The following is a 16,141-nucleotide window of genomic DNA, read 5'->3' as shown; positions in this document are numbered from 1 at the left end:
AATTCATGCCACCACAACACTTCCCAATGAGAAATTCCTCTTTTATTGACACCTTTCAAAAGCAAAGATAAGCCTCGATGTTATCACAGTTAGATTGTCAGTCACTGACAATTACTATCACTTGATAGCTTATTAGAAATATTAGTGTCCTAATTTACTAAGTATTTTCTGGAAGATGCAGATCTGATGGATGTGAAAAGAACAATGGAGGGATTAAATTCTGCTGTCATTTATAGCCATTCAAAACTCATTGAGCCATAAGCAGGTCAGAACTGGGTCTACTTGTGAAAAAATAGCAGATGTACATTTTATTGAACTGTTAAGTACTTCAAAAAGTGTGAAATGAGACACTTCGGTGTACCTTAGCTGTTTATTTTACTAGGGGAGATCTGCTCATAGAATTCCTGTAATAAAAAATACTAAATTAAATCTTAGAGCATACTGAAACAGTAACACCAACAAAGTGTTGCTGGAATTACACAATAAAATCATAGCCTAAACATCAGTTAAATTAGCCTCTCTAAAATAGTAATTTATTTATAATTGATAATAAAAGCAATAAAGCAATAACTAAATTGATACTTTGCATACATTTCCCAAGGAAGACAAGAACAATTGAACTTTCCATGGTAAATAATTCACTGCTTAGCTACACAACTGAGTTGAGAAAGATCAGTCTAGGTAGTTTATCTCACAAGATACAATGAATGAGCAGTTAGCAAGACTGGACCCAAAGTAGACATCAGAAGCAGTGTTTTATTTAGAATTGCAGATTCCATTGAACAAGAAATTCTGAATGTTGACTTGTGACCTGTGTATGACACTATGTCTTTGAAGATGGCACAAACTTAACTGGTTGACTCTTACCCAAAATAAATTGTTTACAAAGGTTTCAAACACCTTCTGCAAAATGCACAAACCATGTTTTGGGTTTGATAATGACAGGAATAGAAATTTCTGATCTTAGCTGGCTCAAAAATTCATGCAGATTTACTGACCTGCAGAGACTTTGGGTTATGGCAGTATTTGATCTTAAACTTGTTAGAAATTAAGTGTGGTTTTGCTACAATTGCCAATAATTCTGAATTTGCTGTCTACCTCAAACACACATTTGAGTAAGGTGATAACCTGGGGTGTATTTTGAGCTAAATAACTCCTCTAATTCTACCTAGTACGTAGTCTTACTGATTTTTTTTTTTTCAGAGGGAGTATGGGGAATGACAAAGCATTGTCCTTGTCTATGACAGAATTTTGACATTCCAGGTGACACATTGGGAAAAGGTAGAAGGAGATGGCAGGCCAGAGGCTGTCCTGACTGCATTCCTGCAGAGTCACCACAAGATGGTGCCTTCTAATTTCTCAGAGGGAAATTTAATTGTTGCTTTTTAATAGAATTTATGTCACAATGCTCACCTATTTTTTAATTGCAGCCTTTCTAAAAAATGCTAAAGGCTTGTATTCTTTCCTATTGTTTATAATACAAACATCTAATTATGTTGTCTGCTTGGAAACATGTTATGAAGCAGACCTTTTTTATCTAGCCAATCTTGACAACAAATGCTCAGTCATTTGCATTTTATAATTGCTTTTGCTGGTGAATGACCTGCTCCCTGATTTTAACAGGCACTCAGAGGGCAGTGAATAAGCAATGTTAGAAGCAGAAGCCATTTAAAACAATTACTCTGTCCTTTTTTTTTTATCGATGTGCTTCAATGTGTTATGGGTTTATGTCCATTTCCTACATTTAGTTGTGCATAGCTCATATTATTATCATAAGGGGCAGGGGAAACATTGACCTTGAAGACCATTAATATTTAGCATAATATATTGATGATTCTCAGTTTGAGAATTTATTGACCTTTCCTTTGGTTTTGGTTTGTTTTTTGCTTTTTTTTTTTAAGTCTGCTCTAAGAATATTTTCATTTTGATACCACCTTCACACAGTAATTAGAAATTACCATAAATGCCAGCTGTGTGCACTGCTGAAAACTGTAGAATGAAATTCACAGTATTGCTGAAGGCAGTGTCAAGAATATCTAGAACATTGTCTGTTGTCACCCTTACAAATGGTTGTCCTTGTACCTATCTGGTTATGGTTTCTTTGGAGAAGGTGGTGTTGGCTTGAGGACCAAGGTTTCAAAACCTTGAAACCTGGTTTTATTAATGTAGTGGACTCACACCCTTCCAAAGAGGCAAGGAGGGGCCAAGGGCTGCTAGGCTGAAAAAGCTGTTGTGTTGTAACCATGTGCAGTTGACACCACGTCCTGCTTGTGCTTCTCTCAAATACAGTTTAACTGTTCTTGATTTGTTTACATGAAGTTAGTGTAAATGCTAATGTGAGTTTTTTGCCAAGGTCCTTCTACAATCTGTTTGCACCAGGATAAATTTCATAGAATCATAGAATCATAGAATGTATTGGGTTGGAAGGGACCTTTAAAAGGTCATCTAGTCCAACTCCCCTACAGTAAGCAGGGATATCTTTAACTAAATCAGATTGCTCAAAGCCCCATCAAGTCTGACCTTGAATGTCTCCAGGGAAGGGGCGTTCACCATCTCTCTTGGCAACTTATTCCAGTGTCTCACCACCCTCATTGTAAAGAACTTCTTCCTAATGTCTAATCTAAACCTACCCTGCTCTAGTTGAAAACCGTTGCCCCTTGTCCTATCGCTACACGCCCTTGCAAACAGCTCCTCCCCAGCTTTCTTGCAGGCCCCCTTCAGGTACTGGAAGGCTGCTATAAGGTCTTCCCGGAGCCTTCTTTTCTTGAGGCTGAACAACCCAAACTCTCTCAGCCTGTCTTCATAGGAGAGGTGCTCCAGCCCTCTGATCATCCTCGTGGCCCGCTCCAGCAGGTCCACGTCCTTCTCGTGCTGAGGGCTCCGGAGCTGGATGCAATACTCTAGGTGGGGTCTCACAAAAGCAGAGTAGAAGGGGAGAATCACCTCTCTCGACCTGCTGGCCACGCTTCTTTCGATGCAACCCAGGGTGCAATTGGCCTTCTGGGCTGCAAGCACACATTGTTGGCTCATGTCCAGCTTTTTATCCACAAGTACCCCCAAATCCTTTTCTGCAGGGCTGCTCTCTATCGCATCATCCCCCAGCCTGTATTGATGATGGGGATTGTCCCGACCTAAGTGCAGGACCTTGCACTTGGCCTTGTTGAACTTTATAAGGTTTGCATGGGCCCACCTTTCTAGTTCATCCACATCCCTCTGGATGACATCCCGTCCTTCTGGCATGTTGACTGCACCACTCAACTTGGTGTGATCTGCAAACTTGCTGAGGGTGCACTTAATCCCACTGTCTATATGATTGATGAAGATATTAAACAGCACTGGTCCCATTTAATTCATTATGTCTTAGAATGCTTCTTTTTAGAATTGAGGTGAGCAAAGTGCACACACGTAACTTCCCCTAAATGGAATGGTCTTACAATACGAAGTTAATCAGTACCAAAATATCATGGATGCTTATTTATCAGCAGGATATGTGGAAAGTCAGTATTTCCATCTTTGTTTAATTGTTATCTTAACAACAGTGCAAAACAAAATTACCACAATAATTTCATATGAAAAATTAAAAGATTTTGAGGATCTCTTCTTACTTTAGCAGAATATTTTATGGTTTGTGTTTTTTTTTCCCAATTTTACTAAATTAGTTTTCAGTAAAGTCTTTTTCATTACTTTCTCAGAAAATGTAGTTATGTCAGTGTTATTCTAGTTCTAAGAATATTCCTAATATTTTAATATCAAAAGCCTTTGATATTTGGGACAGCAATTTATAATAGTTTTGGAACAACCTCAAAGTAAATCCCAGTCTAGTGATTTTTTTTTCCTTTCCAGGGGGAGGGAAGTTCAAAAGATTTTAAAGTTGAAAAGCCTGTTCCTCAGGCTACAATAAACAAAAGAATGTGGGTATTCTTGGTAAATCAACGTAAAAGTTTTAGGATCTATATCCCAAGTAACTTTTATACAATGTACAGTCGGTGATATAGTCTGTATTGTCATTTCACATTTCGTAATGGAGTAACCTCAGAATTTTTAATGTTGGCTGGGGAAAGCAGAAGCAGCTGTGACAGCTCATGAAAGGAAATGCTTTTCCAACTTTAGCACATTGGATTCTGCAGATATGCTGTTGGAAAATTGGGAACTTCTATCATCCTGTACTCCCTTGAGCACTGTATGTGGATGTATAGACTTGTATGGCTGATTTGTGTGTGTGTAAGTGTACAGATTACTTCAAGTTGAGGTATTAATTATAATTAAATGCCCTCTTGGAAACCACCTAAGTACATATTAGAGGTTATTTTCTAATAGAAGGAACTGTTACAAAAAACAACAAAACAAAACAAAACAACACCCCCAAACCAAAATCAAACCCACAAAACCTCCCACCTTTTACTGAAAAAAGATATGAAAAGACAAAAATAGAAAAAGTGGAAAAAGCAATTTGACTGACTGTGGCATTTTAAAAATCATTTGCAAACAATAAAACATTAAAAACAAGATTTCTATTTTGATTTTTGATTGCAGCTCAACCAATATCTCTTTGGTAATAGACCTTGTTCTGAGGTATTTTTGATTTCTTAATTTGTATAATTCAAGGAACAAAGAACAGAAAGATTAAAAAAGTGTGTAAAGCTGACTATTGCACAAGTACAAATGTAAGAATATGATTTCAGGAGGCTCACTATTGCTCCACAGATGTTCACTCAAAGGACAGAGCTTAAATTACAGGTCTGAGTTATGGAATATTTTACGTTTGACAAGAATTTAAAGTTGTATAGAAAATTTTTGGAAACCACTAAATGTCATCTATTTTATAGCAAGTATAGTTCACTTTAACTCATCAGTAGAAAGAAGAAACATTCACATTATATAATTATTGGCTTCTCTGAAAAAAAATAGTTTTCTTCATTCTCAAGGAAAAAACTGTCAGATTATAGAAAATTCATGCCTTTCTAATAATTTTGCATAGTCTTCCCCTAAATATTACTTTAGCATGTCATGTATACAAATATTGTAGTATATTTTGAATTAATCAGCTATAATCAACTATAGCTCTGTAGTACTAAACAGTTTGGTTCATGTGATTGAGATTACTTTGACTTTTGTATAAACCAGCAAAGTAACAAGCACTTCCAGCTGCCTTTTAGATTGAGAAAATATCCTAGACTGCCAGGTGAAACCATGTAATTATAGAGAAACGGATGCTAACCATTTTGATACTCGGTAGTGCAGTATGACTATAATAGTTAGTGTTTCCAAAATAGTAGAAACTGTTGGCATTAAACTAATACTAATAGTCTCTCTCTGTTCAATATGATTTGAGGCCATACCAAATTTAATATTAAGTTTATACTGTCACATCGAACTACAAAAATAATATACATTTTTACAGTGAATAATGTACAGTGGACTTTAGCTCAGCAGAGTTTAAAAAAAGCTATTTAGATACAGCTAAATTCGAATAAGAAAGGTTGTATTTATTTTCGAAAGCGACTCTCTAAGATGGACTATTTATTTTCAAATTAAACTGTGTGGTGTTATATACAGTATTTTAATCCAGATAAAGTCATACTCCAAAGGATCCAAAAATATCATCATCACTTCCTTTCACCATTCCTGAAGATCAACAAACCTGACCTTCCTTGGACGAACAGAGAATGCAGTTAGATCTAGGATCAAAAATGATTTAACAGGTGAATGAACTTTCACATCCAGTGGCTGAGAGCACAAGACCTCAGGTGACTGATTTCAGTGCAATCAGGATCATCTCTGCTGAAAGGTAGAGAAATACCCTGCACAGCTGTGATCGCAACATACAGAACCATTAAAATGTTACATTGGGTGTCATTCTAAATCAGATAGGCAGTACCATATATTCTGTTATTTATTTGCTCAGCGGCAGCTACTTGGCTGAAGTACTATGCATTGCTATCAGCACTTGTTAAACACCTGACACTCATTTGTAGCCATTGTCCAGGGAACCTGGATGTGGTAATATGTTCTGGAAGAAGACCTGGACTGGTGTGGCAAGCTTCACACCAGTAGAAATTATTGCCACTGACTGAAATACAAATGACCAATAGTTGTTATCACCACTGATCCAATTTGAAAACCCAGAACTAGACTTAGGAACCCGGAGAAATCTGAGACTGTAAGTCTCTTTCACAAGAGGTGGAACTGAATAATAAAGGTAGATAATATCTTCTGAATGCTTCCCTTTACTTGTCCAACATAGCGCCTGTCTCCCTGTGTTTAAGCAGCCATCATACCCCTATTTCAGCCAGGTACTGGAAGTGCAAAATGACTGCACCATCCTGGTCTGATAACAGAGTAGGACTGTGTATCATCTGCGTGCTGATGACACCACAGCCCAAATTATTTCATTATCTCCTCAGTGGCCTCATATACATGTTGAAAGGAGAGATGACAGGATGAAACCTTTTGGAATCCTGCATGAGAGAGAGCCCTCGGGGCTGATGAGCAATTGCCCTATGCCATCCTCTGGGATTTCTCTGAGAGGAAAGAGTGGAACCACACAAGTGCAATCCCATCTGCCCCAGCCTAGGTCCACAGGTGAGTCAGAAAAACATCATGGTCAGTGTGATGTCCAGAGAGGCTGCTGGCAGAGCTAAACAAAACCACCTTTGAAAAAGCTTTCTGCACTGGTAGGAGGTCCCCATCAGCCACAGGAACTAGTGTAGCTGTCAGGTTGCACTCAGACTGGAAACAGATTAAATAGTTTCAGAAGACTTTAAATAGACTCAGAGTTGCTTTACCAGAAGTCTCTGTCATCCACTGGAGTGCATTTTGTTTTGGCAGGAAATAAATTTTAGAATTTGATAGTGGCTGAATTGTTTTCTTTTGGTCACCAGTTGATAATTTATTCAAGGCAAGCTGGAATCTTACTGTCCTCTTGAGAGACACTAACAATCTATGCTAGAAGTGGTCTACAATGAGGTCCTGTATGTCATCTAAGTTCATCACATAATTCTAAAACTCAGTGAACACTTTAGCCCGCAGAAGATTTTTTCAGTGTTGTTTTGTTACAGGCAGGGTCAGTCCCATCAGATTCTTACTGATCCTCTCCATAAAATAACTAGAAAAGTTCTTGAAGCAATCAGTGTTCAATTCAGTTGCAGGGTGAAGCACCTCATGCTTCACCAAGCTGTCTGGAACAATTCTACCAGTCTTGACTTTGTAGATACTATGGTGGAAGCAAAGCTTAATTTATAGTACTAAAATTTTTATTTTGTTTGATATTATTGTCTTTATTTGAGTAGGCAATGAAATCTCACGTACATTTTGGCCTCAAAATAACTTCCTAAAATGGCTGCTCATTCTACTTCTACCAAAAAAATCAGTAATTGCTAAATCTGAAATTGAGAATATATTGATGATATATTCAGCTAATTGATGTGAACTTAGTCTGCAGTGTACTTGTGCATTATACTTGCTATGGATTGAAAATGTACTGCATCAGAAAAGTCTATGGCAAAATATTTTTAATGTAAACATATTTTAAATATATATATATGTATGTACATATATATGTGTACAACGTTCGATCAGTCATGTCTAAGACACAGTGTATAACTAAGCAACCTAAAAATCTGATCATTACAAGTACACTTTAATATTCTTTTGAAATGGTAATGCTTCAACTATAACAATATATGAATTCTCTTTTTCTGAGGTTATTTTCATTCCATTAATTGTTCATCTCTTTGTGATCCTAAATCAACATTTTGCTAGAATTAATGTTTCTCTCTAGGGGGTTTAAGACTGACAGGTTTTCATATACACCTCCTGGAGGACTGGCATATGGAAGCAGAAACTGATTCAAAGGGAGGGTCAGGGTAGGGTTGTGCATTCATTCTCAGCTAACTTCAAGAAGATGAAAAACAGTTTGATTGATATATCCTACTAGATGCTAGAACACTGACCCATAACATAACAAGACAATGCAAGATTACTGCTGTTACTGCTTTAAGAAAATTAAATAAGGCTTCAAATGATATCTGACACACAGGACTAGAAATAATGAACTTCTGAGTAAAGTCAACTCTACATTAAGTGCATCAAAGAGGGGAAAAAAAATAAAAAAGCAAATGATTGGAGATTTTTATGTTTAAAACGCATTGAATATTATTCACTTAAATCAGAATGTTAAGAGTGGTGTAGGCATGCCATTCCTGTCTTCATGTTGTTCTTTTTAGGCTGTTAAAAGCAAAATATGTGGTAATAGTCTCATAATTGTGTCTAACAAATGCTAAGTATTATGATTTCTAATTACCTTTCTAAATTCCTATAGGGCAATATAATGAAAAATTTAAATATTGTCTAGCTTTCGTATTAATACATACATGCAAAGTTATATTTTTTCCCCAGGCAGTAAAACTAGGCACAAGCTGTCCAAATAGATTGTAAATAGTGTTAACATTTTGCAAAATTATTATCTTGATTCTACACGACTTGTAAGCTGTCAACTATGGCAAAAAATGAAGGAGGTACCAGTTACTTCTTTACACTTCTTAAGGAAACGAGCTTTTTCAAAATTACTTTGTGTTAAAAGGCTAAGAACTACAATTCTGAATATTTTTTTTTTTTACACTTGAATTCTCCACTTAGAATTGCAAATCTTTTTCTAATGTTTTATAGTGATTGTTTTGGTGCAACAAAACAGTTGCACTTAACTGCACTACTGTTTAGAGAAGTGTATGCCTTCCTTCAACTCTTGTACTATTTGATTATATGTAAGATGACTTGGAGGCAGCATTTACTTTCTGGTAACATTTAAGAAGATAAGTTACAATTTTGCAAGGGTTGGTGAAAAATCAATAATAATTGATGTTCTTGTAGCATGCCTGCAGTGTGGAAGGTAAGTTGGGGGCAAAAGGTTATTTTCTTTGAATTAAATGGACGGTCTAATATATACTAAAAGTGCTGAATTTCATGATGGACAACAGTTTTGAAATATAGCCTATAAGTTCTGTACATATTTCACTGCTTTTCCCTAACACTCTGAGTGGTCAATTGAACTCAGTATTGAGACATTAGGTTATATTTTCTAAAATCATATGTGAAAATGTCATTCATCTGTCAGAAAAAAATATTCTAGAGCTGCTTCTTTTTTCATGTCTTATTATTCCAACAGTTGTATCCTAACAGTGAAAGAACACAAAGTTTAACCGTACAGAAAATGGAGACCGTACACAGATTGGAATTGAAATGGGACAAGAATTTCTATTAAAAAAAAAAGATCAAACACAAATTAACCTTTGTAAGCCTTTTCTGAACAAGATTTTGCAATATGTGGGAAAACTTGTATTTCTCAGATAGAACCCAAAGAAGAACAGGATTCTGGTCATGAGAACCCAAAGAAGAATAGGATCCCAGTCATGAACTTTTACATATCCTTGAATTAATCTTTTTTAAAATGCATGACTATTTCAGCAAGTGACATTTGCAAAAAAAATTAAAAAAAAAAGTAATATTATTTGGTGCTCAGTTACCAAAACAATGATACTGGCTGGGAGCTAATACTGTTTGCTGTTTTCTGACATTTTATATTTTAAAATACATAACACAAATAAAAAAAATTAACAAATTAATTAATTAAATCATATTTTAATACAATATATGCAGGTAAGTTCCCATGAACTTAATTTATATAAACTCAGTTGAAAACACATAATGGAAATTTTTTCTGGATAAAATAATTATCTCAAAACTGTGTTAACTGCCTTTTTAAGACTATCGGTCTTGCCAACATTTCTCATTTAATGAGTTTTCAGATCCAGGTAAAATTCTCAGATAAAATGTCTTGGCAAATTCTTGAGACATCATTTTCAGGATATTTCAGAATGTTGGCATTAAGTGAATGTAACTTTTAACCTCTTGGCTATTGATTGTAATCCTATTCCTACTGATTTTACCTAAAAATTTATACCCTTTGATAAATGTTTGCAGACCTTTACAAAAGGTTTTAGTGGATGATGCATCTTGAAAAGGATTCACACTGTTTTGGAAGTCTTGTTAGATGTTTTGGCAAAAAAAGAAGGCTAGGGATACAATTTTCAAAGTGTTAAGTGCTAATGCACCTTTTATAAATTTAGAAGGATTATGTTCCTCGGAATATTTCAATTAGGTCTTTGATTCCAGAGGTGAGAGCCATATAATGGCTGGAGGTGGTGTAACGCTGAAGAGTTGCAGCATTTACTTCTTAATGGATTCCTTGTGAAATTCCTGAGTTATGTGTTACGTTCCCCACATAGTGAAAATGCCAAGATCTGCAAACCTTAGCAATTTAGCCTGTAAGCCATTTGGGAATATTAAATTAAATCTTGCCCTTTCGAAAGATTTCAGGGCTAATTTCAAATTCATAATCATAACTGCAGTTCTAATGTTAAGCAACAGTCTTTCTTAAAAAAAGAGAAAGTCTAAGAGAATCGAATATTTTCTTTCAAAGTACAGCTAGGTAAGAGGGAGGTACAGTTTCCTGCTTTCAACACAATGCCAAGCAAAGATACCTTATACATGAAGATCTGACATGTTACAGCTCAGACCATTCAATTAGAAATTTTAGCTGCCTCATTCACACAAAGAAAGCTGTAAATTCTGTCTTGGATGTCAATGCAGTGCGATGGAACATTTTTAAAAGGGATCACTGATAAGTGTTCATTGCAGAAGTCACTCCATGTAGCCAGCCAGAAATGACAGATTTTGTCTTGAACTTTGGCATCTGAAGGACTTGTACTTGACTCTGCACCAGAGAGATATACCTCTGTCTCCTTTGGATTCACAACTTAAACTTTCCTTACTTATAGGCTTCTAAACCCTTTCTATCATAAGTTGAGTAGGCGACATTCCTTTATTTCAAACTCTTCAGGAGAAAGGAATATTTGAAAGGTTATCACAGCCAGAGTAAGATTATTACCTTTCCTTCCCACCTGCCTATTCCCTTATTCATGCAAAGGATCAGAGAAGAGGGCATCTGTTCAGGATTTGGGGGGTTCAGGTTCAGTTCTAACCCATGACTGAGACAAGTCATGTTTGCACTCTTTTGCACTAAACAGACTTTTACATAAAAATATTCAAGGCAGCACTGAAACAGGAACTACCACTGAAGCCACTACCACTGATCTGACATTCTGTGCTCCAATCCCCAATCTACAGAACAGCCCACGTTCTCCCTCTCTCCTTTCTACTGCATTGCCTCTGTTAACTGCTTCTGTGCAACATGAAGCAGGATAAGGTGGTGGAAACTGCAAGTGTTTTTACCTTGCAATGGTCTAATGCCTGTAGGTTACAGCCCTTTGCTGAGACACTGAAGTTTAAATCTCCCTGGCGGAAGACACTGTTGCATTGACACTCTCAAATGTGTCTCACATTCAGCTCTCATGCTCCAGCGGATGAATGACTGCACAGAAGAAAGTTGTAATGTCTGCTACCTGTCCTTGTTTAGCAGTTGCCACTTTTTGAGGAACTGTATTTATTAGGTCCTGTCAGAGCACACCTGCTGAATTGATGACCTTACATATGCAGAACTTGAGTGTGAATTCTGATGGATCCAGCACTAACCCAAGCACCAATGTGTTTAATAGAATTTCTAATGACTGTTGACAAAAGACAAAACTATGAAGTTTCATGTGGAAAAATTTACTGCTCAGAGCGCCTTCAGCCCTGGAGGCTGGAAGCTGAATGCAGATTTCGATAGACACGGTTTCAATTTAGGCTCCCAAAGAATTAAGTAGAGTGAGGTGCTTAAATATTTTCTGGATCTAATGTCCAAGCTCCAGGTTTGTATGAATGATGGAGATGTAACAGTTTACAAATTAAGCAGAGTTCTTGATTTGGGAGATAAACTAGACAATTTTATATTGACTGATGATATAACGCTAATCACACAAAATGAAATGTTGATCAAGAGATATTTACAGTAATTCTAGGTGTTCTGTCTTTTTTTTTTTTTCTTCTTTTCCCAGATCATGTCCCTGGACTGGAGATTAGTTATTAAAAAAGCAAATTGCAAAGGGATAGATTATATCTCAAATTTGCTTTGGGTGAGAGCAATTGTCAGAGGCTTGTGTTAACATCTCAGGCTCTGGGATGCATTCTTTAGTTAAAACATTTCTCCATTAGTTGGAAAACATATAAGTGAAAGTATATGATAAGAGTGCTTAATTGTCAGACTCTAAAGCTGAGACTCCTCTTCCTTACTTTTGTGTTTCATCCATACTCCAGTTCTCACACTGAGGAGAGGCTAATTTAGCACACTATTAGCAGTTGAGAATTCAGTCAGACCGACGGAATAAGGGAGATTTTATCTTACTTTTCTAATTTCTTGCACTGTAAAATGGCAAAAGCGGCATCCATAGTCAGTAGCTGCCAGATAAATAATTGTATAGACAAGGTGATTTTTTCACTGAGTCATCACAGCTTGATAAGTCTTTTTAATTATTATGTGATGCATATTTAAAAGACAGCAATTTGTTATGAGCTCCAGGCTGAGACAAAGCAAATTTACAGGACTGACAAGGCTGTGCCAATAGAGTGAATCTGCTTCTAGTTATTGCATCTAGACATTTCTTACAGATGGTCTTTTTTTTTCTTCTTCCTCTCTTTCCCTCTGTAGAGGTCCTTCTGTAGTGCCATGATAGAGGAGCTAAGGATGTCTCTGAAGTGTCAGCGTCGATTAAAACACAAACCACAGGCCCCTGTTATTGTGAAAACAGAAGAAGTTATCAACATGCACACATTTAACGACAGAAGGTTGCCGGGTAAAGAAACCATGGCATAGAGCTGGGAAGCCAAATACCCCAAGCACAAACTGTCGTCTATTTTTCCAAACAACCTTGCGAGAATGTTTCCTGTGGAAATATGCAACCTGTGCAAAATAAAATGAGTTACCTCATGCCGCTGTGTCTATGAACTAGAGACTCTGTGATCTCAGCAGTTGCAATGGCCAGACTCGAATCACAAGCATCATGGATCAACCAAGTTATGCGGGGTTACACTGTTTGTCATGGGTTTCCACCATTCTGAATGAATGAATGTTCCATGCGAGTTTTGTGGCTGGTTTCAAATGCAGTCTCAGTGAGAAATTACAGGTTCCTTTTGAAGTTCAACGGTTGCCAGGAGCTGGAGAATGAATGTCCAAGATGATACTAACCACAGAAGGAGTCTAGTAAAAGTGATATCTCAGAACTGTAGTGGAACAAGAAACCATATGTTCTTGTGGACTTCCAAGCATAGAAGAGTTGGTAACTGCTGGTAGACTGAAATTACCTTCTGGACAGGCAATATGAGCTTCCCGGATGGGAGGAATGTTAAAGTGAAGAAACATGAATCCCATGAATAGAAGGATATATATGAGGATGCTCACCTGCTTTTTGGACTGTCTGTGTCACTGAACTAAGTAAATAAATAATAATAATAATAATAAAATCGGTAACTTAAATTTACCTGGGCTGGAACTTTGATCTAAAATAACAAACAAAAAAATTCCATAATTTTGACCCAATTTTTAGATGAATGAGTTTCCTTAGTACAAAGGAATGTATCTTACAGCCTTTAGATGTAAGCAATTACTTTTTTTCTTTAATTGTGAAAAGAGGGAGGGGGGTGGGAAGCAGTGTATTTCGCACATAGAGGGCTTGCATTTTAGCCTGAATGGGTTTTGAAACCCTTGTTCCTGCTACTAATTGAACTCAATGGAGCCTGTGCAATTCTCACTAATATTGGAAGTGGGATGGGTCACCTAAAAGAAGTGAATGTGGAGAACTTTAAGGAGGACTGCATTTTTCAATACAGTCACAGTACTAAATGAACAAAATTCTTGAGCAGTTTTTTTTTTTCAAAAAAAAAAATGTTCAGGTTTATTTGTGGAAATGCAAGATTTCTATGAAAATAGTTTTTGTATGGAAATTTTTGTAATACTTTTTATCAACAAAATAAGAACATGTGTTTCTGTCCGGGGTGTGATGCCAAGCATGAATGGTAGTGCGTGTGCACCACCAACGTTTGGTGAAAACTATTTTTATCAAGAAAAAGGAATCTTAGAAGAGACATATTTTCAAGTTAGATAATATAAAAAATAGGTGCACTACCACCACTGCTTACCATGCTACACCCCTGGTTTCCACTAGGCTGATAACATGCTGTCATGAACAATTGTGTGTAAATGGTAAAAGACACAGATCTCTTGACCACATTGTGATAACAGTTCAAGTGCACTCAGTTTGCTGTTTGAATCCAATGCACAAAATTAAAAAGAAAAAAAAGCATTAAAATTATGTCAGTTTTAGTTGTTTTGTTTTTGCTGTGTGATTTGAGCAACATATGTACAGTACTTGTGTCAGTACTGGTACTTAGCCTCAGCTTAGTGCCCTATCGTGCTGATTCTTGCCACTAAACGTGTGGCCAGAGAGTTTACTGGGATTTCTGAGAGAAGCCAGTACAGCACATTGTGATAGGTTTTTGCAGGATCTGACTCTTAGCTGCTTCAAAGCTAATTTATATATCCTGCCTGTGGTGAGTTCCTGGACATAACATTTTGAAATACTACCCTACAGATGCTGAATCTTGCACCTCCGTCTACTGTAAATTTACCTGTATCTCAAGAAAAAGTGTATAGGATGGGCTATATAGGAATGTTATGTCAACCAAAAAAGATTATGAAGATAGTCTTTATATGAAAAATAATTAATTTGACTAGTTCAAAAAAAAAAACAACTTTTAAATTATCATAGATAGTAAGTCATTGGTGGGTAAGGAGATCCTTTGTTTACTGGGGCTTAGTTTAATCTTATCATCACCTTTCTAGCACAGGAATATAAGATATATCATTCAAATTGTATTAATTATATCATGACATTTGGGGGGAAGGGGGAGGTTCGTGTCTACTACCCAGTTCTCATAAATCTTCACAGAGACTGAGCTGGCCATTTCCATTGTGAACCGGGACTGAGAAAGAGAATTCTCTTGTATGTGTGGGAGTTTCATCTCCATTTGTGTGTTAACACAGAACAGGTTATCTTTGTCTGAAGCATAAACAAGATAAAAACACCTTCAGCAAAGATTCTGAAAATGAGGATACTTACGTAATACATATTTAAGTTAATTCTTTAAAATACATTAAGTTAATTCTTTAAAGTACAAAGGGCAAGAAAGTAACTGTCATACAACACAATGAAAACTAATTATGATGGTTTGGAATGGAAAAAAAAATTGGCTATTGCATTTGATTGATGATTTAGAATAAAATTTGTAAAATCATGTAATAAAATGCTGTATTATATTTAAACAAACCTTTCTTTTCTCCATTAAGGCTGTTGAAATAAGCAGGATTCTATTGTCATCTTGATGCACATGACTAGTTCTCATTAAGCTTTATGTGAGCCAAATTTAAGCATGAATGCAGAATATGTCCCAAATGTTTTATTGGGTCAAAGTCCCCCAAGGAACAGAAATCCTAACACAGAAGTAGTGTGGCTTAATTAAGCTTTCAGTGAGAATTTCAGCCTGCCATTATTAAGGGAAATACGCAAAGTAACTGGAGATTTGTATTTAAAATCAGGACTGGAAATGCATGGCTCCGCAGATTCATAGTAGGATAATGGCTTTTTTTAAAAAAATCATACACTAATTCATGCTGTTACTTTGTTGTGCATTAGTAAATATTTCTGTATTTTTCACAAAAATTAAGACATTTAAGGAAAAACAACTAACAAAGAGTTGACCCCCAAAGCAGCAGAGAATACTACTGGTAGTTTTGCATCCCAAAAAGCTCAATGGTTCATTTTCCCTTCACTGTTATGAAGGAAATCCTCAGTTCTGAAGAAAACTTCCTCGTTTTGAAAGGCCTCTGAATGGCTAGTCCCAGATTCTCATGTAGTATAAATTTCTATAGTGTCATTGAAATCAATGGAACTACATCAGGTAAAATCAAGTGAGTATCTATCTGGCCCATGAAGATTCAGAATCTGTACATAAATGCTTTATGTGGCTTCATATAACAGCTCAATTAGCCTGTTGGTTTTCTAGGGCAGGATGATGTGTGCTTCTCTGACTGAACTTGAACGTCACTCTAGTGAAGACTTTTAAAGCATTTATAACTCAGTTGTATGGTGCT

General features: G+C 36.4%; 1 protein-coding gene across 1 annotated transcript in view; it reads left to right on the top strand.

The window, feature by feature from the left end:
* Positions 1-12,808, top strand: part of GRIK2 (glutamate ionotropic receptor kainate type subunit 2) — a 410,119-nt gene extending 397,311 nt beyond the window's left edge. The window contains exon 16 of the mRNA XM_054195142.1: positions 12,644-12,808. Within this exon, the coding sequence (XP_054051117.1) occupies positions 12,644-12,808 (165 nt within the window). The remainder of the gene's footprint in view (positions 1-12,643) is intronic.
* Positions 12,809-16,141: the final 3,333 nt, after the last annotated feature.

Source organism: Rissa tridactyla, chromosome 3 (assembly GCF_028500815.1).
Source record: "Rissa tridactyla isolate bRisTri1 chromosome 3, bRisTri1.patW.cur.20221130, whole genome shotgun sequence".
NCBI classification, from domain to species: domain Eukaryota; kingdom Metazoa; phylum Chordata; class Aves; order Charadriiformes; family Laridae; genus Rissa; species Rissa tridactyla.
This window is presented reverse-complemented; position numbering and strand designations above follow the sequence as displayed.